Source organism: Centruroides sculpturatus, unplaced genomic scaffold (genome assembly GCF_000671375.1).
Source record: "Centruroides sculpturatus isolate CEXI.00-Female unplaced genomic scaffold, Cexi_2.0 scaffold619, whole genome shotgun sequence".
NCBI classification, from domain to species: domain Eukaryota; kingdom Metazoa; phylum Arthropoda; class Arachnida; order Scorpiones; family Buthidae; genus Centruroides; species Centruroides sculpturatus.
In genome coordinates this window covers 446,697-473,830 of record NW_019384948.1, presented here as the reverse complement: position 1 = coordinate 473,830, position 27,134 = coordinate 446,697, and the positions used below count along the sequence as shown (strand labels likewise).

The window sequence follows — 27,134 nt, the reverse complement described above, 5'->3', positions numbered from 1 at the left end:
ATTATTTAATTGCTCCTTCCTCTCTTCCTTGGCATGTTGTGAAATTTCTGATAGTTGGATAATAAACCGTTTTATTGTAATTTGTCTTTTTAAATTATTTTGAGTTGATATTAAAATTTGGAAAAGGGGGGATACCTAGATCAATAAAATACGCGAATTTCTTCCTACAACTTCAGTTGTTGTTCGGGGTACAGTTAAGGTTTAAACGAAGTTTGAGCGAATACATAATTAGCAAAAAAAAAGTTGAAATAAAGTGATTAAACAAAAATTATTACAAATATCGTAAATAACAGTTCACAAATGCATATATAAAGATATTTTTTGAAGGGGGAAATGGTCTTCACAATTTGAAATTGATCGAACACACAGTGCTTGAATGCTTGTGTAAACGCGCGCCATCTATTGTAAGATAAATGCCACAAACCTTCGCGGGAGTATATTAAACAACTTCCCAAAGTTTCATGGCAATCGGATAAACGGTGTGGTAATGCATGAAGGACAGACAGACACACAGACAGACATACATTCATTTTTATATATATAGATAAAGTACAGGTATCCCTCATACAACATGGTTTTGCTCTAGCACAGTTTGAAAATTGGGGATATCTCCATACAACACTACTTCCACTGTTTTTGAAATGAAACGGGGGCCGATGGGGAGGTGCAGATAGGGAGTAACATTGAGAAATTAACGATCACCATTACCGATGCTTGTAAGAGGAATCGAAGGTCTTGGTTGAACAATGGAAGTTTTTGTAGTATGTGTTTAAACAATAGAAGGGATTAATCGCTTCTTGTCCACTTTTTTAAAATAATTTTTAATTAAGCATAAAAAATACTTAAAACTGAAAAAAAACGAAAGAAATGCGTTAATTTTGGTTAAAAAGCTTCATAATTTAGTTTCCTTTGTCTCGCCTTTCTGTGAAATTTAACACCGATGAGTCATTGTTTACACATCTGGATGACCTTGAGAACAGCTGGTGTCATATTTCCCGGGACATTCTCATAAACGTCTCGGGAGGAGAAGGGTTTAAAGTAGGGTGATTAAAAACTAAACCTATATTTTTAAATATTTTTAAAAAATTATAATTTTTATTGCGATTTTCAACCCCCCTAATTAATTAAACATATATATAATAAAATCTATTAATTAAAAAATTAAAAAACTATCGGAGGTCATTTTTGACATCAGAAAGCAGCTTTAAATTAATTAAAGTCAAGGAAAATGCAACAGGAGAGGAGTCATATTCTGTCACAACATTGACCCCTCTCTTGCGCCCTTCATCGGGTTTCGAATTGTCACCAGGTGACGATAAGAGACCAATGGAGAAGTGCCTTTGGAGGAAAATTTTATAAAACAGCACGTTTCAAGAACATTTGGGGTGCTTGGATGTGTAGTTTCACCTCTCTTGGTTGTGTGCGCTCCCGCTAAAGCTTGGAAAGAACATTTTGGATCCAGTGGAAACAGTTTCATCTGCCGTGTCACCTATCAACCTCCAGGATTGTCGGTTCATCTGAGAACAACAGCCTGAAGCAGTTCCATTTGCCCCGGGGCCTACGATTATTTTTCTGTCCTCGCCAAACTGCAGGAAACGAAAACACAAACTTTTCGAACTCTGTTTGAACTTTAGCCTTACGCTGTCAATCAAGAAAATATTGTAAGAAATTTTTATTTTATTAAATGGTTTTATATGGTAAACCTGTCTTGGTGAGTCTTAACACTCCCACACGATGAAGTAAGACTGCTCGGCTGTCAGAAAACTCCTCACCCCCATTGGCTTACCTCACAGTGGTGTCAGAAGTGGGATATTTTTTGCCAAAAGTTACACTGGTGGGAAAAAAGGTGGTAGTACCATCCGCCAGAATGGTGAGGAAGCTGATACAAAAATTTTAGAAGTGAGGAAGAAAAGTGAGTCAGAATATGGCCACTGAGACAGGTATCTCATCTGCCTCATCACAAATGCAGAAAGTAGGCAGAGGCTGAATTGCAGCGTTCAGAGGGATGATTCAGACCTTTTCAAGTTAAAATGGGCGTGTCGCCAACTTTTTTGATATGTTGGATGAAGTAGCTAGCTTAACGGGATGGACCAAGTGATTAAGCTTAAGCATTGCAAAATGCAAATTTGCAGGCATTGTCAGAGGTTTGCATGGAGGGATATGCAAACCTCGGATGAAAAGCATCAGCGAGTACGACAAGTTTAAACATTTAATGGTGCAGAGATTCGATTGTGAACTGTATTCGATTCGTGTGCAAAAATTCCACACTTGTAATCAGTGATGTGAGGAAGGGGTTTAAGAATTTGCAGTCAGGCTGCAAACATTAGCCAATGCAACAACCATTCAACATACAGAAATGATAGATCAGGAGCATGCCATCATAAAACAATGTCAGCAACGGGAGCTGGACGAAAAGCTTTGTGTCTAGTTTCTGCATGGGCTGAATGAAAAATATAAGTGAAACATTGTGGTGAAAGACTCTGCTATGTTTTAAGAAGCAATAAGGTTAGCGATCAGAGAAGAAACAATCAAGCAGTTGATGGGAAAAAATAGGAATTTTGTTGTGGGCATAGAAGAAATGCAGGACAATCATGCAGCAAAAAGGGAGAACAAAAACATGGACCAAGAACCCATGTTTGATGCAAAAATTAATTAAATTACGTGGCAACTTGAAAATTTGGGAGAAAAAATTGAGAATCAGTCTTCAAAGGGACCAATAAATAATCCTCGCAAGGAGGCATACACGCAATTTAGGCAAATACCCCAACCTGCAACAAGACCCAATTTTGGAAGGGGAAGAGCACAGAATTATGCAAGCTGGCAGCATCAATTGCCACCTATGAATGTTATAAGACCACAGAGTGTGCAATCATCTAGACAAAACCTCGCGACGTATTATAATCAAACACCCTTTTGGCAGTACCGCAGACCGAATCTCTTACCCCATGGACAAGTAGACAGGGAAGAACCCTTGCCTTTTGTCCAGCCATATCAGGTATGGCCTGAATTTAATCAGTGTGATCCATCAGTGTTCAGGAGACAGACCCCGCTAGCATCTTTTTCGTACCCATTGTATTTGCATTATATGGGTCGTGCAACTTTTTATCAGGTGCAGTACAGGCAGTTAGAACAAAAAATGACCAAAATTGGGAACAAATGCCTTATTTTTCGGCGCATTACAGTCAAGATTGGCCGGAAGGGAGTTAGGTGACTCAGGGAACACCAATTAGCACCACAGCCAACAAAGGCCTAGCCTTATCCAGTCCAGAGGGAAGCTTCAGGCAAGTAGATTATCAAAGGGAAGGAAATCGAGATAATTTGTAAGGGAATTGCGGTGATAGAGTTATTTCGGTTAAGATTAGCGAACAACTGAGTGACGTAGAATATTTAAGAGATGAAGCACGTGTGAAATCCGGAATTTTTGTCGACTATTTGTCGATTAATTGTCCTGTATTTGCTTAAAATCTAATTAAATTTTCCTTTAACTTAAAGTGGAACCTAACGGGGAAAANGCTAGCAATTCGGAATGTAATTGCGATATTGAAAATTTATTTGAAAAAAGTTTTGGCTCGAGATCATATAATGAAAAAGAAAACATTATTAAAAGAGAAAGGCCAATGCCTAAGTTAAATATAAATGCTTAGATAAAAAAATTTGTTTGACATTTTCACGATAAAATGGCTCTGTAAATGCATAAAAATGCAAAAATTGCTTTGTTGGTTTGCCTACTATTTTCAAATGAAATTAATGTGTGGAATAAGAATGGCTTTGACAATTTAGCTGGCAAAAGATGCGAAAAATCGTCGATTCTTTCGTATTTGGAGCAATCTGGAAATCGAAGCGAAATAGAATTTAACATTAGTAAATAATATAAAATAAATATTGAAAATTATAACGAGATAGTTACGGCTAATAGATACATTATATCTAAATAAATAGATGTTATATGTTTTTATCAAAGCAAGAATTGGCATTTAGAGGGCATATGGAATATATTGGATTTAATAACAGAGGTGATTATATTAAACTTGTTTATTAAGTACGTCAGATAAATAATCTATTAAAAATACATTTAAAGAAAGAATTAACTGATTGCTCCTGGAAGTCAGCTTCTTATAGAAACACAGCTTCCCTATCATCAAATGTTAAGGCATGCCCCTTGTATGCAAATGTATAAGTTTGCATATCTCTGTCATTTCTATTGGTCCTGCAATTTGCATGTGGCTATGCACATTCCTTCATGGTGTTGCAATTTCATTTTTGAAGAGTGTGCAAATGTAAATATTCAGGACAGAATCCAACTTTTTGTGGGTATACAGCTTTGCTACTTTAGATGGAAATAGACTCAATTTAACAGGAGTTTATCCAAGTATTCTTAGGATAAACTCCTGTTAAATTGTCAAAGTCTTAGACCCAACAGGAGTATTGGATAAATTCCTGTTGGGTCTAAGACTTTGAATTTCAGATGCCCAGAGCATTGGAAGTAACACAAGTGTTACTTCCAATGCTCTGGGAAGTATTCCAGAGTAGGCACTTTTGATACATTACACGGAGCAGAGATTGACCTATTATGCAACTTGTATCATTTTGATCTTAATGCTGTCCAAACCTGGAGCTTGCCAGTGACAACCTCCAAGTTTGTTACTGGCAAGGGCTATGCTTTTGAGCCAGTACTTTGCTGATCTGTGGAGCTCTTCCATATTGTTTGGCTGTTCATTGCTTGAGAAGAACAAGCAAAGCAATAATTCTACAGTTTTTCCGACTAGAAGTTCTTGAGCCCTCAGGTCTCTTATCTGGTTCCATAGAGTGTTGATAATGATCTTAGGCAATTGGGCAAAACCCTGTTGTAATTAGCCTTCTGTCAGTACAGGGGGCCCTGCTAATGTTGACTGTATACTTCCCCTGTACATTCAGATTCACAGGGAATCAACAAAAACTAAATCTAAACCTAAGGGGGGGCTAGGAGAAATGGGCTCTTTGGAGCATGGTGAGGTGAAGGAGTGAGGAGGATGTCCAATACAATGGAATGCGAAACATTGGTCTGCAGTCAAGGGTCTGTTCTGACACAACCAGGGAGTGAGATTGACAAGATTCACAAAATGTTTGTGGAAGTAAGCCAATTCTGTTATGGAAAGAACTCCCGCATGACAAAAGTCATTGCAAACAAGATTATGGAATATATGACAGATGCACAAAGAGTTGCAAACTGCTCTTGTTAAGAATGAGATCTTGAAAATGCAAGTTAAAACTTTGATGGATATCTGAAAGGAAGTAGTAGTGGCTGTTGAGGAGGTGAAGAACAATTAGCTAATGTATATAACAAGAGTAGGGAAACCATCTGTGAGGAAACTGCAAAGTGGTAACACAGGTAAAAAAACAAAGTACTAAGATGGTACTAATAAGGGGCAATGATGAAGCTAAGAATGATGTTATGCGTGACAAATTTATTATGGGATTAAACAACAAAAAGAATAAAATTCATATTGAGGGAATACAGAACATGAAAAATGCTGGCATTATCATCACAGTGGCTGGCAACGAGGACAAAGAAAAGCTCCTTAACTGTGAGCTTTTCAAAGAAAATAAGGAAAATGGGGAAAATCTGTGACTTTGCAATGCAGCTACTCGGAAAAGGAGTAAGTTATGTACCAAATTCCAACTTGCTTCACCCACATGTTCTATGTGAGGCCTGAAACTTTGATCTTAATAATAATTTATGTAGTATTTTATATCGGTAATAAATATGTAATGCTTATTAACTTGATTGTGTTTTTTTGCATTAAAGCATATAGTAATATGTTTTGTTTTTAAATGTTGGTGTATCAATTTTTTTCTAAGGGGGCAACACACATCATTTGCCTAGGGCACCAAGTATGCTTGCACCAGTGCTGTTCACAGTGCAGATGCGTTATCAATTACACAAGCTGGACTTACATTTGATCTTTACAATCAGATTTGTTAATTTAAGTGATAAAATCATACAAATAATATAATTTGGCATTTTAATGATTTCATTAGTAATGTTTGAACTTTGTTTTATATTTTATAATTTCATTCAGAAATTCAATTCAGTATTACTAATATTGAATTGTAATAAAATAAAATTTGTTAACAATTTTTGAATAACTATTAATGATTTTTTCATTTTATAAATTTCAGAATGTATGCTTTGTATGAGCAGTTATGAAAATGATTTGCAATATGGAGAAATGAAAACTTTAAATGATGTAACTGTTCATTACTATTGTTTGGTATGTATATATATATTCTATAAAACAATATATAAATAAAAAGTATGAAATGATGTACAGTACAGTCGACCACCCTATAACACGGTAGATACGTTCCATTCTTTATGAAATTGATGTTCTAAGAGTCTATAAATACATGAGCCAATCACAGCCTGGCATGTATGCAGTTTACAGACTACGGCTGTTTGAAAGGTTTTCTTCCATAAAATTAGTCGATTCTAGACTAATTTGACTCAACATTTCCAAAATATGTATAATTTTTTGGGAATAATCCGTATAAACTATGCTATAAACAAAAAATTGTAGGATTACTTACCAAATGTGCACCGTTTGACGATGCCATTGCTTAAGCTTGTTTTAGTCATAGAGCTTATCATTGAATGGTGCTCGTTTGCTTCCTGATAAATTATTTTTTTGTGAAAAATTCACTGAACTTTGGAGATATCATTAATATAAATATAATTTTTATGGACGTTAAATAATAAATGGTTTTTAGTAGGTCCGCTGCTCGTTTAAACTCAACAGTTTGTACAATATCTGCTATTGGTCTAGATTCAACCAATCTTGTCGCAACACAAATTGGCGATGACGTTTTTACTGAATTATACGAGTTTTTTTAGTGTGCTTGTACGAATACTGTCGCAATTTTTTCGTCATCATATAGGAATCTGAACTATATGAACCCGTGTTATTGGGGGAAGTCAACTGTACCTTATTTTTTTTTAATATGCAAAAAACATATAGTTTTTTATGGAAAAATACTATAGTTGTTTTCAAAATAAAATGGTTTATACAGTAGGGTCTTGTTTTATGCAGGATTTGCCATCTGAAAAAATATGTGGTTTTATATTTTTGCAGATGGCAAATGGTTAAGTTTTCCCGTTCTTCATCATACTGAATCATGTTTCTCCAGTTTCTGACATACTAAACATGGAGAACTAGTGAATGTTATTCACTATGATTAATACTCTGGTTTGCATGTACAGTTGAACCTGTCTATCTTGAATCTCATGGAAACAAGAAAAAAAATTTGAGATAGATAGGTTTCAAGATGTAGAGGTTCCTACATAGCAAACAGTAATAGGTTTGATTGGAGGTATGATATTTTATTAATACCATAGCAAGTACTGTACATAAAACTGATGTAATTGATATAAATAAAAATTTTTGACATATCTTAACAGAAATAGTGTATCAATAGTTTCTGATGCCCGACTTTTTTCAACCAATAAGACACAAACCAAACTAGTAGCCGAGAGAAAGGTAGTTTTAGTTGCAACAATGTATTATATTGCAAGAGTTGTTTCTCAATTACATTTTATGCTATCAAAATATAGTCACTGAATTTTGAATTTGTAATTGACACTTCAGTCTATAATTTGAAATATAGACATTTTGAGAGAAAATCATTTGAGATAAACATGGAAAATATATTGAATTTAGGCTGAAAATGCAGGAGAAAAAATAAATTTTGAGATAAAGAGGTTTTCGAGATAAACATGTTTGAGATAGACAGATTAATTAGTTTCCTTACTATGTTATACAAACATTTTGCTCAAGCACAGGTAGCCCTAGGTTTACGCTGCAGTTTTGTTCCTACAAAAGCCTGCGCAAATTGAATCAGCATAAAATGAACCCATATTTACAGTGAGGTGTAGGATTAGGTTCTACATAAGTGAAAAATAAGCATATAATTTTGTTTATTAATACAATATAATATAAAATACATATAAATTTAATTTTGAAAATGTATTTTATCATAAAATAAAGTGAAATGTTTTCATTAAAAAATTTTACTTTCGGATTGCTTACATTTTTCGGAAAAAAGTATCCATCTTTAATTGTTTTCTTTCATTAAGAATTTCAGAATATGGTCGAATGGATGCGATGATACTTCTTTTTACATTAGCACTTCGCTCCCAATTATTGTCTTAACTCACAAAGTTCATCCGTCAAACTTTTTATAGTTGAAAGGATATGCTTTAGATCGGCCGTTTTCATAATTCTTGGAGTTTCTTTTTCATCATTTTTCTGTAGCTATATGTCAGGTCTGCAACTCATTCAAATTTAATGGTTTGTGGAATGTTCTCTATTGGTCTAGATCTGACCAATTCCAACGATCCATGATTCTACCACAACACGTGGTGTCGTAGTGGACTCATGTCTCGCTAGGATTGGTCAAATCTGGACAAAATCTAGTCAAATCTAGCATAGGGAAAACCAGGGCATTACACAGTGAAACGGTGAATTGCACAGCAGCGTTATTGTGAATTGGCGTAAAATGAACCAGCATACATCGAGGGCTACCTATAGTTTCCTTACTATGTTATACAAACAGTTTGCTTCATACATTCAAAAACATTGCACTAAATATTCATTATAATAAAAACATAAGTAAAATGTTTTATACAAACTTTAACACTTTTATGTTAATTGTAAATGCTTGTACAAGTGTTTAGGCAACTATCTGGGACTACTAATTTACATAGAATTTTGTTTAAAATGGTACCTGCTTAACATGCAACCTCTGTCTGAAACAAGACCATACTTTTATCAAAATGTAAAAAACTACAAATCAAAATTCAAATAGTATAATTTCTTAGATAATAAAAAATTAGTTTAAAATTGATATTTTAATCAATATTCATTCAGTGGAACCTGGTTAACTTGAATTGGTCAGGAAAAAAAAATTTGGACTTTGAGTTAAAAATTTTAGTTTTTAACTCGTAACTTAACACTTTTTAGTTTTAAGTTAGAGGTTTGGCAAAAAATCAAGTTTTTGTGCATGTTTATCCTTAATAAACTATCCATATGATATTTCTGTGGATCTTATTATGTAGAATCTTTGTGTCAAAGTTGGTGTTGTCTGAAAACTGAAAAAACTTAATCTATAAACACATTTAACTAAACCTTTAACCTGTTTGATGTTGAAATTTTTATTTGTTGTTTATGACGCCATGTTGAATTTTCGTCAATGTTAAGCCTGAAATTTTTTTTAAAAATAATATCATGTTTACTGTATCNAAAATACGTTGATTTTTGTCTAAATTTTGATTTTTGATTTCTGTAAGATTTTCTTATTTTTTATTAACCCTCAATACCGAAATAATCCCGGGATCCCGGGATTAGAAATAAGGACCGGGATCGAATTCCCTACTTACAATAGATCGCTCTTTCAAGATTTAGGCAAATTGTCAAAAGCGCAAATGAGTGCGTTAGATTTAATAAGAATAACGGCCATGAGATAGAAACAACAGAGAAATATATCATGAGATTTAAGATTGGTAATTTAGAGTTTTCTCATGAATGTTACGTGGTAGACCCTAAAATAACCAAAGCAAATGAAGGAATTTTAGGAAGGGATATAATTGAGAAATATGATATAATCGTTTCTGTTAAAAACGTGAAGCTAATATTCCCAAGGGGAGATGAGATAACCTTCTGGGTATGGGCGTTTTCACAACAACATTAGTAATCCTCAAAGATTAGAAACAAAGGATAGTGGACAGGAGAAAAGGAATCAACACGGTAGGTTCAAAGAAAATTTGACATGCTTAGACAATGTTAGTGAAGATCAGAACAAGTTTAATAAAAGTAACAAGTATAAAAGAATGAGGAAAGGAAGCCACGCACAGATAAATAAACAGAGAAGTGGTTTGGTTTGCAAATGTTAAGAAGGCTGTACCAGTGGCTTAGCCTTTGAAAAGAAGTAAGAAGGGGAAGGTATAGGGTTTTGGTTGAAGATGGGGCAAGAAAGATAAGAAAGTGTGAAATAACGTTTTGTGGCCAACCAGCATCGAGCCCCATATATTGAGATCATAGGGTAAAGTATGCATAGTATGCATCAAGACCCAGTTAATACTGAGTATGTGCTTTGTTTTTGGAATAGATACATTAAGAAATAATAAAAATAATAATGATAATAATAGTAAAATAAAAATAAAACATTGAGGAAAACGAAGTATGAACAGAGAAGTAGTTTAGAAACTCTAAACCACTGAGTAACAGTTAGAAAAAACGAAAGGAAAGATGACACTCAGAGTGATGTCATGCTGTTGAATGATTCAGAAGTGATCAGAAGTCATTGTGGAAGGAAACATGAGAAGAGAAGTCGTTGACTAGGTAGGCGTAGTCAAACCTTGCACTTTGGATAGAGAAGGAGCGTTTATCTTAGGTGTCTTAGTGAAAATGCAACACTGCGGCAAAATACCAATTAGGATTATGAATGTTTTGACTCAACCAATAAAATTAAATAGGGGAAGTTAAGATAGGTGCATTTTTCAAAGCAAAAAGGGAAACAAAAGAAAATGTGAACCAAAACAAACCATCACAATCAAATGTTAAACCAATGCAAGGCCTTTCCTTTACACTCATGAAGGCCCATACCAATGCCGATGCATTGAGTAGAGTGCCCATAGCATCCATTGACAAGTTACACTCTATATACAGCAAGGCCTAGATCCAAGAACAGCAACAAAAGGACCTCTATTGCATAGAAATTAGTTGGTGTTTGACAGGTGCTTCAACATCACAAGAATAGAGTCAGAGTCCTGAGAGTAGGGAATTTTATTTAGATGCAAAGCAGACATAATACCACAGAAAGTTAAACTCTGAAAAAAATGAAATATGGGGCAGATTGGTTATTCCCAGAAACATGGTCGAATATGTCTTGTAGATGTTTCATGACATCCCTAGTTCAGGACACTTGGGAGTGAAGAAATTAAGGAAAAAATTGTAGATGCAATTTTATTGGACAGACATGAACAAGGACATAACACACTATTGTCAATCATGTCAGGAGTATAGTATGCGAAAGCGACCTCTGCACAGACATCAGGCACCATTACAGATTTTTCCTAGATTTAGAAAACTGTAACTTTTGGTGAATGTTACTTGACACCTCATTCAAGATTTTTCCTAGGATTCACCTAGTATTCAAGAGGACAGCCCTTGATATCCAGGGTCCCTTTCTTACTCCCATAAAGGCAATATATATTTATTGGTCTTCATGGATAATTTTTTGCGTTACCGCAAAAACTGTCGCTATAAAGCTTTTGTTACACAGGTAATCTTGAGACACTCAGTTCCAAAGCAACTACTAACCAATTGAAGTGCAAATTTCACATTAAAGATGATGCAAGAGGTTTGTGAGCTTTTGCAGATAGAGAGACTGCTCACCACTGCTTACCACCTGCAATGCAATAGGATGGTAGAGCCACCTTGGTAGATAGTGTACATCTGTGTAATGCATCAAAATAACGCAATTGGGATGAGATGGTCCCTTTTGCTCTTTTTGCATACAACACCACCGTACATTCTAGCACAAATCAGACACCATACTATTTAGTGTATGGGAGAGATCCTGTTTATCCATTCGATGTTGTCACAGAACCTAGCTGACCTAGTTACGATGTTAGTGAGAACTATATGAGCAAACTAAGGGCGAGGTTAATTCTAGTTCATAGATTAGCCCAAGAACAAGCAGAAAAAGCAATGCAAAACAGGAAAATGTACCATCAGTGCAAAAATAGACCCCATAAATTTTTAATAGGCAACCAAGTTTTTGTTACAGAGGTAGTAGTCCCTTCGGGGTTGAAAAGGAAATTAGCACCTAGATGGCAGGGACTGTGTAGGATTATAGCAAAAACCAGTCCAGTCAACTTTGTCATCCAACATATCCATACGGGAAAAAAGTTACACACTCACGCAAATCGACTGAAATTTGCCATAGCGCAAATGGAGTTTGAATCTTTGGCTGCAGTCAAGTGCAATCAGGAGACAGGGAAATCCAAAAACTCAGCCCCAGAACAATGAACACCCAAAATGATAGACCCCTGGGATGAGTTCATCCTAAGTTTATACCACTAGAACAGGCAGAGCCAGCGGAAATGACCAAAATTGGTTGGCCAACAACCACGGCACAACTGTCACAGATACACTTTGAGAAGTTAGGGACCGGTAGATGAATTTCCTTGGGTATAGAGACGCATAGACATGTGCAAATGGTGGACAGAAGTGCAGATGAAGGATGTGCGTCAAAATCATGATCGGGAGCACTTGCTGCCACCTACGCCCATCGGTCTATTTACGCAATGTAAATGGTGAGCTCTCCTCGGGAGAGGTCAGCATACAAAGAAAAAAAAAATGTGTAAGGATGAACACTCGGGTGAACAGAATTGTCGTGAAACAGACTTATATCTGTAAAAATTCTCATTGTGCATCCTGAATGTTCAGTGATAGAAATGCAATTTTTTAAGTTCAAAATTGTAGAACTGAGGAAAAAAACAATTTGTATGGAAAAATAACATTGTTACGAACGAAACACTGATGAATTTGTCAACAATTGAGTAGTTTATATAAGCAAATTTGAAGTACTTTCTAAAAACCGGTCCCTAGACATTTGTCTCATTTGTCTATGTGATGATCCGGCCCTGAGTGTTACAGAAGAAAACTGTTTATTTGGTTAAAGGTTATCTTACATCCAAACATTTCAATCCTGAAAATAATGTAGAACCTCGATGTTGGTTTCCATTGGTGTTTTGTTGATTGTTGCTGAATGGGTAGCCCCGTGGCAGTGATGAGATAGTCAAGAATTCAAACTTGTTGAAATTTGCACACTTGAAGTTATCACGGAAGGAGTCAACGATGTTTTCTATGTTTGCATTGAGGATGATGACAATTTAGATGACCAAGCCCTTCTGGATCAAACTGATAGATTGAACTAATGGATCGTTCACAAGAAGGGTCTAATGGATCGAATGGATCTGTCCTTTTTTACATGAAGGTTTTGTATATATATATATTTTTTTTTTTTTCTACGTATCTTCTCCCAGTTAGTTTGGACATCCTTTTCCCTTTTTTCTATTGGTCTCTTACCTGTCACCAGGTAGAATTCAAGGCCATTTTGGGTTGTGCGAAAAGTCTGCCCAGGATGGTTTATCTGACACCATCCTGAGTATGACTAACAACAAAAGTGTCAAGGTCCAGCATCACCACTTGACGTCGATAAACCCGATACCTCACAATAACTGTTACATCTCTGTGTCAAATAATTTCTGTAAAATTATATTTTGTTTTACATCCATTTTTGTTTAAACTAGTTTTGAGTCTTTAAAGGGCTTCCTACCAATTGAAAAGGTTGCTCTGGTGCCAGTGACATTTTCTCTGGCAGCTTCGGAAGCTGGCAGTTTGCTTCCATTTTTGAAAATGATATCACCTTAACAATCGTCTTCTGTTCTTTTTTCCTTGTGCGTGTTCCATTTTGCATTACATTGAAATATGCACATTCGTCACATCATGTAAGTGATATTCAATTTCGATTAATTGATTGTCACAGTCACATAACATTCTTTATATCTGAACATAGAATGGGTTACGACTGATTAAATGAAGAATTGTGCTTTTAAATATTATTTTGACAAAAAAAATTTTTTTTTTTAAACATTTCCTGAACAAGAACAAATTTGTTTGCTGCTCGTTACGTTCGTATAACATTATTTGATTTTGTCAAGGTACGGATTCCTTTGAGAACATTTTTTCTAATTTCTGTAGACTTAGCAAGTCATACCAATTTCAAAAGATTTTAATTTTTTTCTGAAAAGCCATAAAGGAGTCTAAATTTGACTTGGTTTTGTTCAGTCTGTCATTCAGGAGATTACTGTTTTTTGTCTTCTTTTCTTTCAAGTTTTCCAACAGAATCTGGGCTGGAGAATGAACGAATGTCTGCATGGATGGTGGACATTCAACAAACTCGACACATCCTTTGCAGACACCTTTCTTTTGATTGTCTTTCTTGTGAACACGTGACACGACAGTTTCTGCTGTTGATTTCTGATACAGGTGACTATAAATCGAGGTCATGTGGTTCTTAGGGGATGTTTCCCTCAATTCTGCTGAACGTTCTTTTGTGATTGTTTTCCTGTTGAATCAGTTCATAAACGGTTTGTTTTACTGTGACAGGTCTGATTGTTTTCTGCACATCTCAAATTGGAGGGTCAGTTTTCCTCATTTTCCAATTGTATAAATTGCTCAATTTATGACAGTTTTCTATGTGAGTGTTTTTCTCGTGACACTTTTTGGATTTGAACAATATATGTGTGAATGACAATTTTCACAGATTTCTTTTTCTGACATAACATCAATTTTTTCATTAACCATGGCACAAAAGTCAAAGCTTTGTTCGTGATACATAGTATCAGCACAAAGGGATAAAAGTTACAGATTTCACTTTCATCATCTACGAAAGAAAGAATTTCACATTACTAGTAAAGTTCCAGTTTCCTGACAATGTTTGTTGACTGTGTGCATAAAAGCATGTGGTGATTACGAGGAAAATTGTTGCAGTGGGTATTGTTGTGAGTTTTGGGGATACTGCGAATTTTGCATCCCGTTGTTCGTCCTATCAGCTTCTTGGGTTCAATTTGTTTGTAAGGGTTCCTCTCTTTGGAAGTTGTTTATCGGCTTGGGCATTGGCTGTTGATCCAATCTTTTCCCTGTTGTTTCTAGTTGTTTGGAAAGTTGGGCTATTTTTGTGTCTAGGGCTGATTCTCTAGATGTGTTTGCTTCTCCCAACAGTGTCACGATTCTCAGATTCTAGTGACTAAACTCTGTGTTTTTCCTGCTAGTTGTTCTATTGTTTCCTCGCGGATTGCTACTTTCAGTGTTTCCGTGAAGGTTGGCAGATCATGGGTCATCACCTGTCTCTTCAGCCTTTCTGTCAGGCTGTGCAGGAATTGGATTTTTAACTTTTTATTCAGTTCTCATTGTTGACAGTGTTTGGGGCTGTGGTCTCATCGTGAGTATTTATTTTTGGCGATTTATCTGAGCGTTTGTTGGCTTACTCTTTTTTGCTGTTAGTTTTTACGAGATTCTCTGGGAAAGTTATATCTGTATACCTTCTGAAGGTTCAGCCTCTAGTACCCTTCGGGGGAAGCTGAACAGTTGTGCATAATAAAAAACCTTTCTAAAGGCTAACTATGGCTTCTCAGCCTGAAAACATTAAAGCACAAATAGTGCTTCAGAGAGTGTGAGGAAGTGCTTGGCAATGAATTCTCAATCCTGTCAGGAGCCGGCAAAGTGGGAGCACTCGAAGTTAGAGTGAAAGCTGCAAAGGAAGTGCAGAATGAGTTGTTGAAGTAGTTGACACAAAATACAGGATAAAAGATTGGGTCTCGAGACCATGTTCGGAAAAGTCTCCCGTATAGTAGAGATCATGGCAAGAGAGGAAAGTACAGTTGCAAAGATGTTTGAGAAAATAAATGAAAGATTGGATGAAATCAGTGATGGTTGAGTAGGAAAAGAAAAAACATTTGTTCAGGCATTGAATCTACCAAGAGTTAATAGGCAGATAGTACAGAAGAGAGAAGTAGTAATTATTCAGCCCAAGATTGGAAAGGGAGAAACTGAGGAAATGAAGAAGAAGATTAAGAAGCATATACAGCCCCACAAACTCAAAATTGACAATAAAGGCATCAGAAAGCTTAGCAAAGGGGCTATAGTTGTTGAGGTAGTGAGAACAGAAGACAAAGGAATACTGGAACAGGCGATAGGGAAGATTGAAGGTCTTGAGGCAAAAGTGTGATGGAAATGCTTGCCTGAGGTTATTATACATGGTGCCCCCGCAAGATAGATAAAGCAGAATTGCCAAACTTCATATACGAAGAGAATATGGAACTGTATGAATGCAGGTATATCACAGAGGAGTTTAAAAGGGTTTTAACCCTAAATTCAAAATAGGAAACAGAAATAAACCAGTTACTATCTGGGTAATAGAGGTGTCACTTCCAATACAGAAGACATTGATGGCAATTAAAAAGGTGAATATCAATTGGGTCAGACTTGCACTATTGAAGACTTTATTCCAATTATACAATGTTATAACTGTTGTAAAATGGGCCATTTTGCCAAGGACTATTGAGGAAAAGCCCATATGTAGCTAGTGTGGGCAGAATCATAGGTTCAAATAGTGCCCGAACAAGAACACAATTAAAGTATGTGTAAATTGCAAACATGAGAAGCACACAGATACAGGATATAATGCACTAGATAGGAAATGCCCAATAGGTCAAAGGATAAAAAACCTTATTATAAGCTGAACAGATTATGGACAAAGGCTATAAAAGTATAAAGATAATCCAGATTAATATAAAGAGGGCAACTGTGGCTAACTCAATTTTAAATAAGATGGAAGATAATGATATAGCTTTAATTCAAGAGCAGTATACAATAAATGTCAAAGTGTCTTGCTTAGGTATAAAGCTAACAGTAATGCAGTGCGAGAAACCCTCGGCAGCAATAGTCTGCACCAACAGGGAAATAGCTATTCACTTTTGTCAGGAGTTGAGTGATGCAAATGTGGCTTATGCTGAAATGATAACATACAGAATGCGAATAGTGTGGTTTAGTGTATACCATACTTTTGGGGAACTTATTCAGGAGATCCTTATAAAGATTGACAAGATTGCAGGACAATATAAAGAGAGCGGAATAATAATAGGTGGAGATTTTAATGTCCAGTCCCCAGTCTGGGGTGGAACAGTTTACGATAAAGAAGCAGACGAGGTGCTGGAGTTCATGGCAGAACAGAAATTACATATCATTAATGATCCAGATTCCCCTCCAATGTTTGATGGTCCAAGAAGAGTGAGTTGGATAGATATAACAATATGCAACAATGGAGCCTTTCTCTGGTTCAACAGTGAGAGGTTAATATTGATTCAAGCCTTAGCAATTATAGGCCTATTTATTTTCAAATGTGGGCAGAGCCAACTATGGAAAAACATTTATGTAGTCTGTACAATATGAATAGAGCTAATTGGAACAAATTTGACAAGAGGCTGGAAGACAAGCTGAAAGAATTCTCAGCTTTGAAGGGAATTAGTAGGCAGCAAGTGGAGGAATGTATATAGAGGTTCATTAACATCATTAAAGATATATGTAGGTAGTGTATTTTGGTGAAGAAGACTGAAAGATACATGGTAAAATGGTGGAATGACGACTTGACACATATTTGAAAGCATAATAACAAGCTCAGGCGTAGATGCCAACATTGCTACAACCTTGTTGAAAGAAACAGACGAAAAGACATTTATATTAAGTTTGAAAAGTTTTATAAGAGCAAAATTAAACAGTATAAATTGGACTCATGGAAGTGCTTTTGTACAGATAACACAGGAGATCCATGAGGTATGACATATAAGATAAGTACTGACAGAATTAAAGCAAGATCAGTGCTATAATCCAGTCAGGATTGGGGACAAATTTACTAGTTCCTTGGAGAAAATAGTGGACACCCTACTGTCCCACTTTTTCCCTAAAGATGATATAAATGACGATGGAGAGTATCATAGAGTGATAAGAGATGAAATTCAAACAGAATACGAGATGGACAATGATCCGCCATTTACGGAAGACGAGATAGAGACGAGTATTAAGAAAATGAAGGCTTATAATGCCCCTGGCAAGGACAGAATAAATTTATACATACTCAAGGAAATCTGGAGGAGTTGCCCTAAGGTTTTGGCAAAGATTTTTAACTGGTGTCTATTGTACAGCACTTTTCCAAGTGCATGGAAAAGAGCTTTGTTGGTGATTATACCCAAGCCAAATAAGACCAATTGCTCAGACCCATCGAGCTTTAGATCTATTAGCCTGCTCCTGACAGTGGGGAAAATATTGGACAATCTAATGATAAACAGAATAATATGGAATATTAATACAAGAAGTGGTCTGACTGATGTGCAGTATGGATTCTGCAAGCAAAAATCCATGGAAGATGCAATCAATAAGGTGATATTAACAATAAATTGCAGGACAACAAATACGACATGGTGATCAGCCTCGATATCAAAGGGGCGTTCGACCATGCATGGTGGCAAGGAATATTGATGAAGTTAAGAAGATTAAAGTGCCCTTGGAATTTATATAATTTAGTGGCCGACTACTTCTCTAATCGATTGGCATATTTTGAGATGAATTACATAAGGGTAGAAAGGAACTTAGAGAGAAGATGCCTGCAGAGTTCCAAATTGGGTCCTAGTTTTTGGAACATTGCATTTCACAGCATCTTAAGGAAGATTACAGAGCATAATATAAGGGCGATTGCTTATGCTGATGACTTATTCATTATAATTCCTGAACATTCTCGTAGGGATATTGAGCGTAAAGATACTTACATCCTTACAAAGATAACTCAGTGGGAAACAGAGCAAAAGCTCCTTTTTAATCCTAAAAGGATGCTTGGAATAGTATACTCAGGAAGTGGGAACATGCTTATGAGAAGGCCATCCACTATTAAAATGGCAAAATGAATCAATTAAGATGGTGAAGACAATGAAGAATCTAGGAGTAATCTTAGACAATAAGTTCTCTTGAAATGAACATGCAAAGGAGATTAAAATAAAAAATATGAGGGTGATGTGTAAGCTCTCCAGGTAGCAAGAGGATCCTGAGAGGTAAAATCAGAGGCGATGGACATAATATATGAAGACCTCTTTATCTCAATGCATAACCTATGCAGTCTCTTCTTGGTGGCCTAGTGCCTACAAAACCCTTCAGAAGAAACAACTGGCTAAAGAACAAAGGTTGGCAGTACTTAATATGGCCAGATGTTAAAGGACAGTGTCAACAGAGGCCTTATTAGTCTTGACAGGGAAATCACCTGTCAAATACATTATAGAAGAACGAGCAAAGAAATATCATGCGAAAAGCGGTATATTACCCTCGATCCCTGATATAACAGAAGAATTAATGGAATATGAACTGGATATCAAGTACTGGAGTCTATCAAGACCAGACATTAAGTTTGGCATTACAATAGATAACAATGATTCAAGAGCTGGAATAAATATACATACTGATGGCTCCAAGTCAGACAAAGGCATAGGAGCTGCATTTGTATCATACAAATGAAATATAGAAGTCTATCATCAAACCTTCAAACTGGAACACTTGTTCAAATTACTAAGCAGAACTTTTTGGCATACAAGAGGCATTCATTCATTCATTCATTTATTTTATTAAGGTACTAAAGTACATATCCAGTATCGCTGGGCACAACTGGATGAGTGTTACAGAGAGCAAGATATGGCAAATTTGTTTTTACATGGGAGTCGCATACAAAATGGAGTAAAAGTGTTCACAGAATACAAATCACATAGTATTACATTAGGATTACATTACATTACATATGAATGACAAATTGTTACAATAACAGAGTAACAAATGAATACTTATGGTTGACAGAATGACCAAATGATTACAAATGATAGGCAGAATGATCAGTGATTACATAAAATAATAAGAAAAAAACCACGTACAATAAATGCTACAGTGAATATAAGGCACGTACAATAAGGGATAAATGGTAAGAGAGAGTACAATAAAATATACATTTACAAAATAAGAATAGGGTGATTACATAAAGATAATACAAATTATGAAAGAAATGAAGGAATATACTACATATACAGGTGCACAGGACGGAAGGTGCCGAGCAGAGCAGAAGAGGTTACTAGAAGCTTGGGTACAGGTGGGGATGTTGGTTCTTTTGTTATATTACTTGATGAGAATAGTGAGCTGATTAAAAGTGTCCCTATCATTGACCAGGTCGTTAAGTTGGTCTTGATTATTATTAGGCCAATGCCCGTGCTTGAGGTCGATGATAGTATGTAATTGGAGCCTCTCATGCTCCAGCATGGGACAGTCTAGAATATAATGAAGACAGCAGTCTTGAGAGTTACAGGTGACACAAAGTCCACTGTTGTGTGGGTTAACAAAGCGTTTCAGATATGAATGAACTCGCCCATGATTGGTGAGGAATTGGGTGAGTTGAAAGTTTGGAATGATCCACCTGTAACTGTACCTATTGGAGATGTCAGGAAGAAACCGATGGGTGATGTTGTTGCTGGAGTCCCAGTCACGCTTCCAGTTGGCAAGAAGATAATTCCAAAGGATTTTCTTGATGGTTTTCAGGTTTAGTTTATCATACTCAATGTGCAGGGTTTGGTTGGTGGCAGCAGATTTGGCGAGGAAGTCAGCACGCTCGTTGCCGACATTGCCCTGGTGGGCATGAACCCAGTTGAGGCTATAGTAGTTGTTTGAATTACTTTGGATCATGTGGATGTCGTAGGCAATGGGGTGAAGGTTACGGCGATGGAGGATAGAGATGGCAGAACTACTATCAGAAAGGAGAATGATGTTGGTGTTATGGAAAGTTTGTGTTCCAATTGATTGCTTGCCTGATGGCGAGCAGCTTGGCCTGAAAAACAGAACAATTACCATGGAGGCGAGTCCTGTGGTGGAAGATCTCGTTGCCCTTTTGAAATGACACAAAGTTGCAGCCCACCATGTTGTCAATCTTTGAGCTGTCGGTGTATAAGTCGATAGAGGGAGTGTGATGAGAAGCCAAAGTTAGGGAGCTCAGTAGGATAAGGCTAGTTGGCAAAATTAATCGGACGTTCCAGCTGGTCTGCCCGAAGAATACTAGTGTAGGTATTGATGTCATTTCTCCACTTGATGCTCCAGATACTGCTGTGGAGTTTGAAAACCTTGTCAATTGGGGGCTTCTTACAGATCAATTGAAGGCTGGATTTAGAGGTAGTCAGGTAGGCCTTAGCAATATAAACGAGGACTGCTCTCTGGGCAGAAATCAATTTTTGGTGTAAATGAGATTTGGTAGCTGCACTGCCCCAAGTGCCGTGCCCATAGGTGACAATGGGGACAAAGATGGCGTTGTAAATAATACTCATTGCCATGGGTGTAGCGAGGGGGGAGCCTGGGTGGGCACGGCCCTCCCCAGTGAACCTGGTGCCCCCCCAGAAAATCACAGCCGAAAAAGTGTTAAGCCGATCTGGAAACAACAAAAAACTGAAAGCTAAAAATTTTAAATACTAATAAAAAAAAAAGGTCCACTGTGCCCAATGTTATGAATAATTTGAAATAATTCAATTTTGTGTTAGGTTGGCCTCTACTAGGCCCCCCTACAACAAAACTCTGGCTACGCCCATGCTCATCACCTCAGAGTTTAAGCCCCAGTTATTCTTAGCTATCCTAGAAAATGAGTGGAAGATAAGGCCCACTCTATCACAGACGTATTTAATATGGTGCTCCCAGGTTAAGTGGTAGTCGAGTATGATGCCCAAGTACTTTAATGTCGTTTTGATTTTGATGGAATACCCATCCATTTTGATCATTGGGACCCTCTTGTATAGGTTGGGTTTCCTTGGACTGTTAAAGACAATGCCCCTGGTCTTCAAGGAGTTGAAATGGATCTTGTGGAGAGTGCCCCAGCTGTTGATGTTATTGAGGATGTTGTTTGCTCTCCTTTCAAGCTCAGCCCTTGAAGAGCTGCCTACCGGTATTATGACATCATCAGCATATGCAGTTTTGGAATCTTGGCTGAATGTAGTGCTGAGGAACTCGTTGAAGGTAATGCTCCATAGCAGGGGGCCACAGACAGAGCCCTGCGGACAGCCTCAGACAACATCTTTATGATGCGAGAGATTTCCAAGTTGGAGAACTGCTTTCCTGCTGCTTAAGTAGGGGTGTAGTAAATTGAACAGGTTAGTTGGGCAAGTGGTATCGTATAGCCTTTTTAGAATCAGCAGCCATCAGATGTTGTCAAAAGCCTTCTCAATGTCTAGGCTTATGCCTAGGACGTATTTATGTTGATTGAGCAGATGTGACCAGCTGGCTGTGACTGCATTAATAGCATCACTGGAGGACCTTTGATGCCTGAAGCCGTATTGGGTCTCTTGTAACTGTTGAGTGGTTTCAATATTCCAAGTAAGTCTGGTAGAAATTAATTTTTCAAGTACCTTTCCCAGTATAGAGAGGCGAGAGATTAGCCTGCAAGTGGACGTGCCAGGTTTAGGACTGAGAGTCAGTTTGGCCATCTTCCAATCTTCGGGGAAGACACCAAACTGCAGGCAGGTGTTGTAAACATGGAGGTGACCAGGAAAAAGCCTCCAGATCTCTTTAGCAAGCCTAGCAGGGATGCTGTCGATGCCTGAAGCCTTGGTGGTATTGAGTTCATTGAAGATCTTATCTGTCTTATGGTGCTCAAAAGGAGGGATGTTCTGGTTATTTATGTTATCATAATTGAGGGTCCTGATGTCTTGGTGCTGTGTATTGTCGTCTTCAGGGTTGTTGTCAGGACAGAAGGTGTTAATTTGTTGCTTGATTGCGTCGAAGATATTTTCGTTATTGGTGGTTTCCAGAAGATGTCTTTTTCTCAGCTTGCCAGTACAGAGTTTTGTGACATATTCCCATGGGTTGCTAGAGGCTTTGGAGCAGTAATTCCTCCAAGAGGCAATCTTGGCAGTCTTAATTTCCTGCTTGTATTTTTTCTGATGATCCAGGTATTGGGTCCTGAGCTGACTGCTTTGGGGCTCACTCTTACATCTTTGGTAGGTTTTCTGGAGGTGTTTCATCTGTTTACGCACGTCGGTGAGATTGGCATTCCACCATGGCTTTGCGGTTAGAAGGGGTACGGGGGATGAAGAGGTTGCATGCGGTATTGATATAGTTAATAGAGCTATTGATGAAATTACAGGCGTCTTGAAAGTCCGTAGGGTTGTAGATAGTAAGCCTGGTTTGGAGGTAGTGGGAGAAGCCATCCCAGTCTGTGCGAGATAAATTAAACCGTGAAGAGGGATTATAATTTTTAGCATTGTAGGTACTGTTCATTGAAAAGTTGAGGTATGCATGCTCACTAAGCGTAGTTTCGTTAAGGACTTTCCAGTTGGTAATGAGGTTATGACAATCGAGTGATGCAGCTGTAATATCAATCCAGCTTTGTCCTATAGAGTTGGAAAACGTGGGCGGAGAGAGTGGACTGTTTGCAAGAACAAGGTTATTGGTGGCAAGGAAGTCTTCCAGAACTGTGCCCCTGTCATCTAGCTGCTCCCCACCGCAGACAGGAGAGAGTGAGTTGGTTTCCCCAACAAGAAGGAGGTAGTTGGTTTGAAGGTTATTGATGATGTCTTGCAATAGGTCCAGAAAATTGCGGATATTATTATTATAAGGACAGTAGACATTGATTATAATGAAGTTTGTTTTATTGATAATGGTCTCAATGCACACAATATATGTTCATCACTGTACTGCTTATGGAGAAGAATTGGGAATTTATTGTTGTTAATGGCAGTAATGGTGCATGGATAGCTTTTGGTGCCCTTAGCAATGGTCAGGGAGGTGGGGAGACAGGCCAAAGTATTTTTGTAGCAATAAGGTTTCTGAATAAAGATGAAATGAAAATTGTGAATGTTTGCAGCAAGAAAGGAAGTGGTGTCAATGCCCCTGCCCAAGTTAATCTGCAGAAAACAGATATGGCTTTGATTATTCTGATCCATAATCAGTTCTGGAGATAAGGGTGGATATGGTTCTCTGGTAGATCAGACAGAAGCTGTCTCTTGCGTTATGATCTGTGTTCTCCAATTTTACATGTAAACAATTGCAGCATTTCGGTGTTAGTTTCTAGTTACGGCATTCCCTAAAGGTATGATCCTGGCTGCATTGACTGCAGGTATTTTTAGTCTGGGTACAATTTCTAGAGGAGTGTCCAAAGCTGCAGCAGCGGAAACACTGCAGCACTGGGCAAAAATCACCCACTCTGCACTGGGACCATTCAATGTTGACTCTGCCCAGCATTAGCATGCATCTACTTACAGTAGTTTAGAAGTGACTTCAACAATGCGGTTCCTAAATTGAATATCCTTCCTTCTGGTAGAGAATTTTAAACAGAATTGGATTGTGAAATTTCTCCTTGGTGAAGTTTTCGTTTATAAGTTCGTTTTGATAGTAAATGCTTTTAGTTATGTCATCTTCAGTTTCTTGGATGGGGACAGAGTATAATACTATGTGTGGTTTCTTTTTCCTGGGAAGCCGAGTGGTTACATCAGGGAGCTTTTCTTTGATACAATTTTCCAGATTTGCTATATCTTCCTGTTTTTCCAAATCGACCACAACACCACTGCCAGTGATTTTCCTAATTCTGTCCACGCCAATCTTTAGGTCAGTTGGTTTAATTTCCTTTTGTATCAGCTTTCAAAGATTATTGCTGTTGCTGTTTTCCTCTTTACCGTAAACCAAGAGAACATTGTTTCTTACGGTTTGCTATTATTGTCTGGCTTTAGGAGATGCATTAACACAGATTCCTGATCTTAGGATAGCACTGTATGATGGCTGGGAGAGAGCTGGCGATTTGGTCTTCTCCAAAGAGGTCAGTTTGTCTATTATGTTGTCCTGTTTCTCTAATATTTTCTTGTCATTCTTTTCTTCTAGTATATGGTCAAGCTTGGTGGATATGTCATCAGGCATTTGCAGGCTAGTACAGTTGGCGAAAATGTCGATGATAATTTGAGCCTTGCTGATGATGTAATCCGAGTGCTTTTTACTAGTGATGTAATGAATATTAAGTTACTATTCGGTATTTGGCCTATTTTTCGCTATTCAGTTGAATACCTAAAAACAGGAGTAAGAAATAACAAAAACATAGTAAATTAATCATTTTGGTATTTAGATTTAGTATTATCGGGTTAGTGTTGTTTGTTTATATTTATTTATAACTTATAACATGCACAAAATAAAAAAGAACATAATATTAGTCACTTGTATTCACAATTTATAATTACAAAGATCAGCACACGTTACACACCTATTCGTTGAAGAATCGTCACACATTTGAGGCTCTGACCCTGCCTATCCTTCTTTTTAAGCGCTCTTCTTTGCTCTTCCTTTTCTCTTTCCTCTATGCTCTAGTCCACATATGCCTATGCATACATCATAATACACCCTCACAATACTTTCGATTTGTCACTTTTCCATCGTAGATTCCCCATTTTACAATTACGTTACTTATAGCCTGGTGATAACAGAGAAAAGAGACAGATAGGACGTCAGTATAAGTCACAGTTATGATTTCACAGATTCGAAACAGCTTGGTAGCCCGAACGAACGACTCCAGGCTTTCACCTATGCACGCTAAGTGACTTTCATTACAAGCATTTAGCTTTCTGAAGTCTATGACAACAATTGTTTGGCATTCATGGCTGCAAATTTCAGGCCAATAAGCTGCCTCGAATTGTTCGATTATGTTATCAACTCAATTTCATATTTATTTTCACTTTGTGGTTCTTCTCTGTTCTTCTTCTGTTATTTACACATGTAGGTTATTTCATTGTTATCTACATTTGATATCATCACTTATCACATACTGCCATGATGCTCTTGTCCGAACTGTCAAGAATTAACGCGATTGACAAAGCGTAGTGATAGTGGGCCAGTAGAGAGCAGGGTCCTTGCCATAACGCAGTTTGCGCACCAATTTTCGTACGTGCGTTAATCAAGCCAAATAGTTTGGCCAAATATTCGGCTATTCGGCCATGCTCCTGGCTGAATATTTGGTGTTCGGCCTGAGGCCGAATATACTATTCGTTGCAACACTACTAAATTGCGAAACGATCGCCTAAATATCGGGTTATTATATGGCTAATTAAATGATTAGAATAAAGTAATTTGTCATTAGAGGTAGGCGTTAGGCACCATCTCTTAAGTAAATTAATAATTAAAATTAAATAAATAAANTAAAATACTCAATTCCTCAAAAAGACTCGACACTACAGACTTGGATAATGGAGGTTTCACCCATGATCAGAGAAATTTTAATAAACGAAGAAAAATTGTACATAGGATGGGTTAGGTGCACAGTTTACGACCACATAACAGTGATACGATGCTTTAAGTGTTTGAACTTCGGACATTTTGCGAAAGAATGCCAAGAAAAGGAACAGGTGTGTAGTCACTGTAACGGTGCTCACATCTATAAAGATTGCGTCAAAGAGGGGCCAGCAACATGCATAAATTGTGTAAGAAACAGTCTAACAGAGGTAAATCACAACTCAATGGATAAGCACTGCCCAAGCTACGTGAAACAACTCCGGAAACTTCTTGGAATACAACGACAATAGAAGATCATTGTAGAAGCCATCGAGTTGATGGACAGCAGTATGTCTTCGACCTACATGAATGGTGAATATGATTCAACAATTAGAACAATTGATTGGAACCATCAGACTTTTCATAGTGGCCGAATTGACCACTACACTGGACACATCCAATTATGTTAACCACAAGTTGTGGTTAAATTGTACATACTGTATATACTTTTTTGGTGTTCAATTTTCTTTGTTCTTCTGTTATTTTAAGTTTATATTGTCGGGACCAAAATTTTTTATGTAGCCACTGCCAGTTGCATCTGGCTTTTTGTTAAATCAATTTTAAGGATTCAATAAATGCCCGATGCGAGGCGCCTATGGGTCCCATGCCTTCTTTCACACTTTCCTATCTTCCTTTCTTTTCACACTTCAAACCTCATGCTTTCTCTTCTTTCCTACTTCCAAGGGCTAAGTCCGTCGCTTAAAAGACGGACAGCTCTCTAACTCTCTTTTTAAAGATGTATTAAAGATGCCTCTTGTATGGGAGTCTGAGTTGTGCCTTCGTGAGAGAAAGACATGTTTTTGGTCAGTTCCTGCTATTTTTGGTATGTTTGGTCTAGCTAAGCCTTATTCTAGGGTTAGCATGGTCTTTTCTATACTTAAGTATAGGATTTTAGGCTTATTTTAGGGCTAGTGTAGTGTTAGGCTTAGTATTGCTAAGCCTAATATTTTAGCTTAGTTTATTTAGCTAAGGTGCTGTGTTTTGTAGCGTCCATGTTGGCATCCTCGGCACTGTCATTCCTACGTGATAAAGACATTACCAGACGCCATTTTGTGCTACTGGAACCCTACCTGAAATAAGTGAGTAGTGTTTTCTCTCATCTGTCTTTGGTTGGTGGGGAGACCTGCTATTGAGCAGACTGGCCTTCCCAGCCATCTAGTCTGCCTG

At 37.3% G+C, this 27,134-nt stretch overlaps 1 protein-coding gene across 1 annotated transcript in view; it reads left to right on the top strand.

Moving 5' to 3' along the window:
• Positions 1-5,310: 5,310 nt before the first annotated feature.
• Positions 5,311-27,134, top strand: part of LOC111632231 — a 122,569-nt gene continuing 100,745 nt past the window's right edge. The window contains exons 1-2 of the mRNA XM_023376608.1: positions 5,311-5,368; positions 6,160-6,251. Of these exons, the coding sequence (XP_023232376.1) occupies positions 5,311-5,368; positions 6,160-6,251 (150 nt within the window). The remainder of the gene's footprint in view (positions 5,369-6,159; positions 6,252-27,134) is intronic.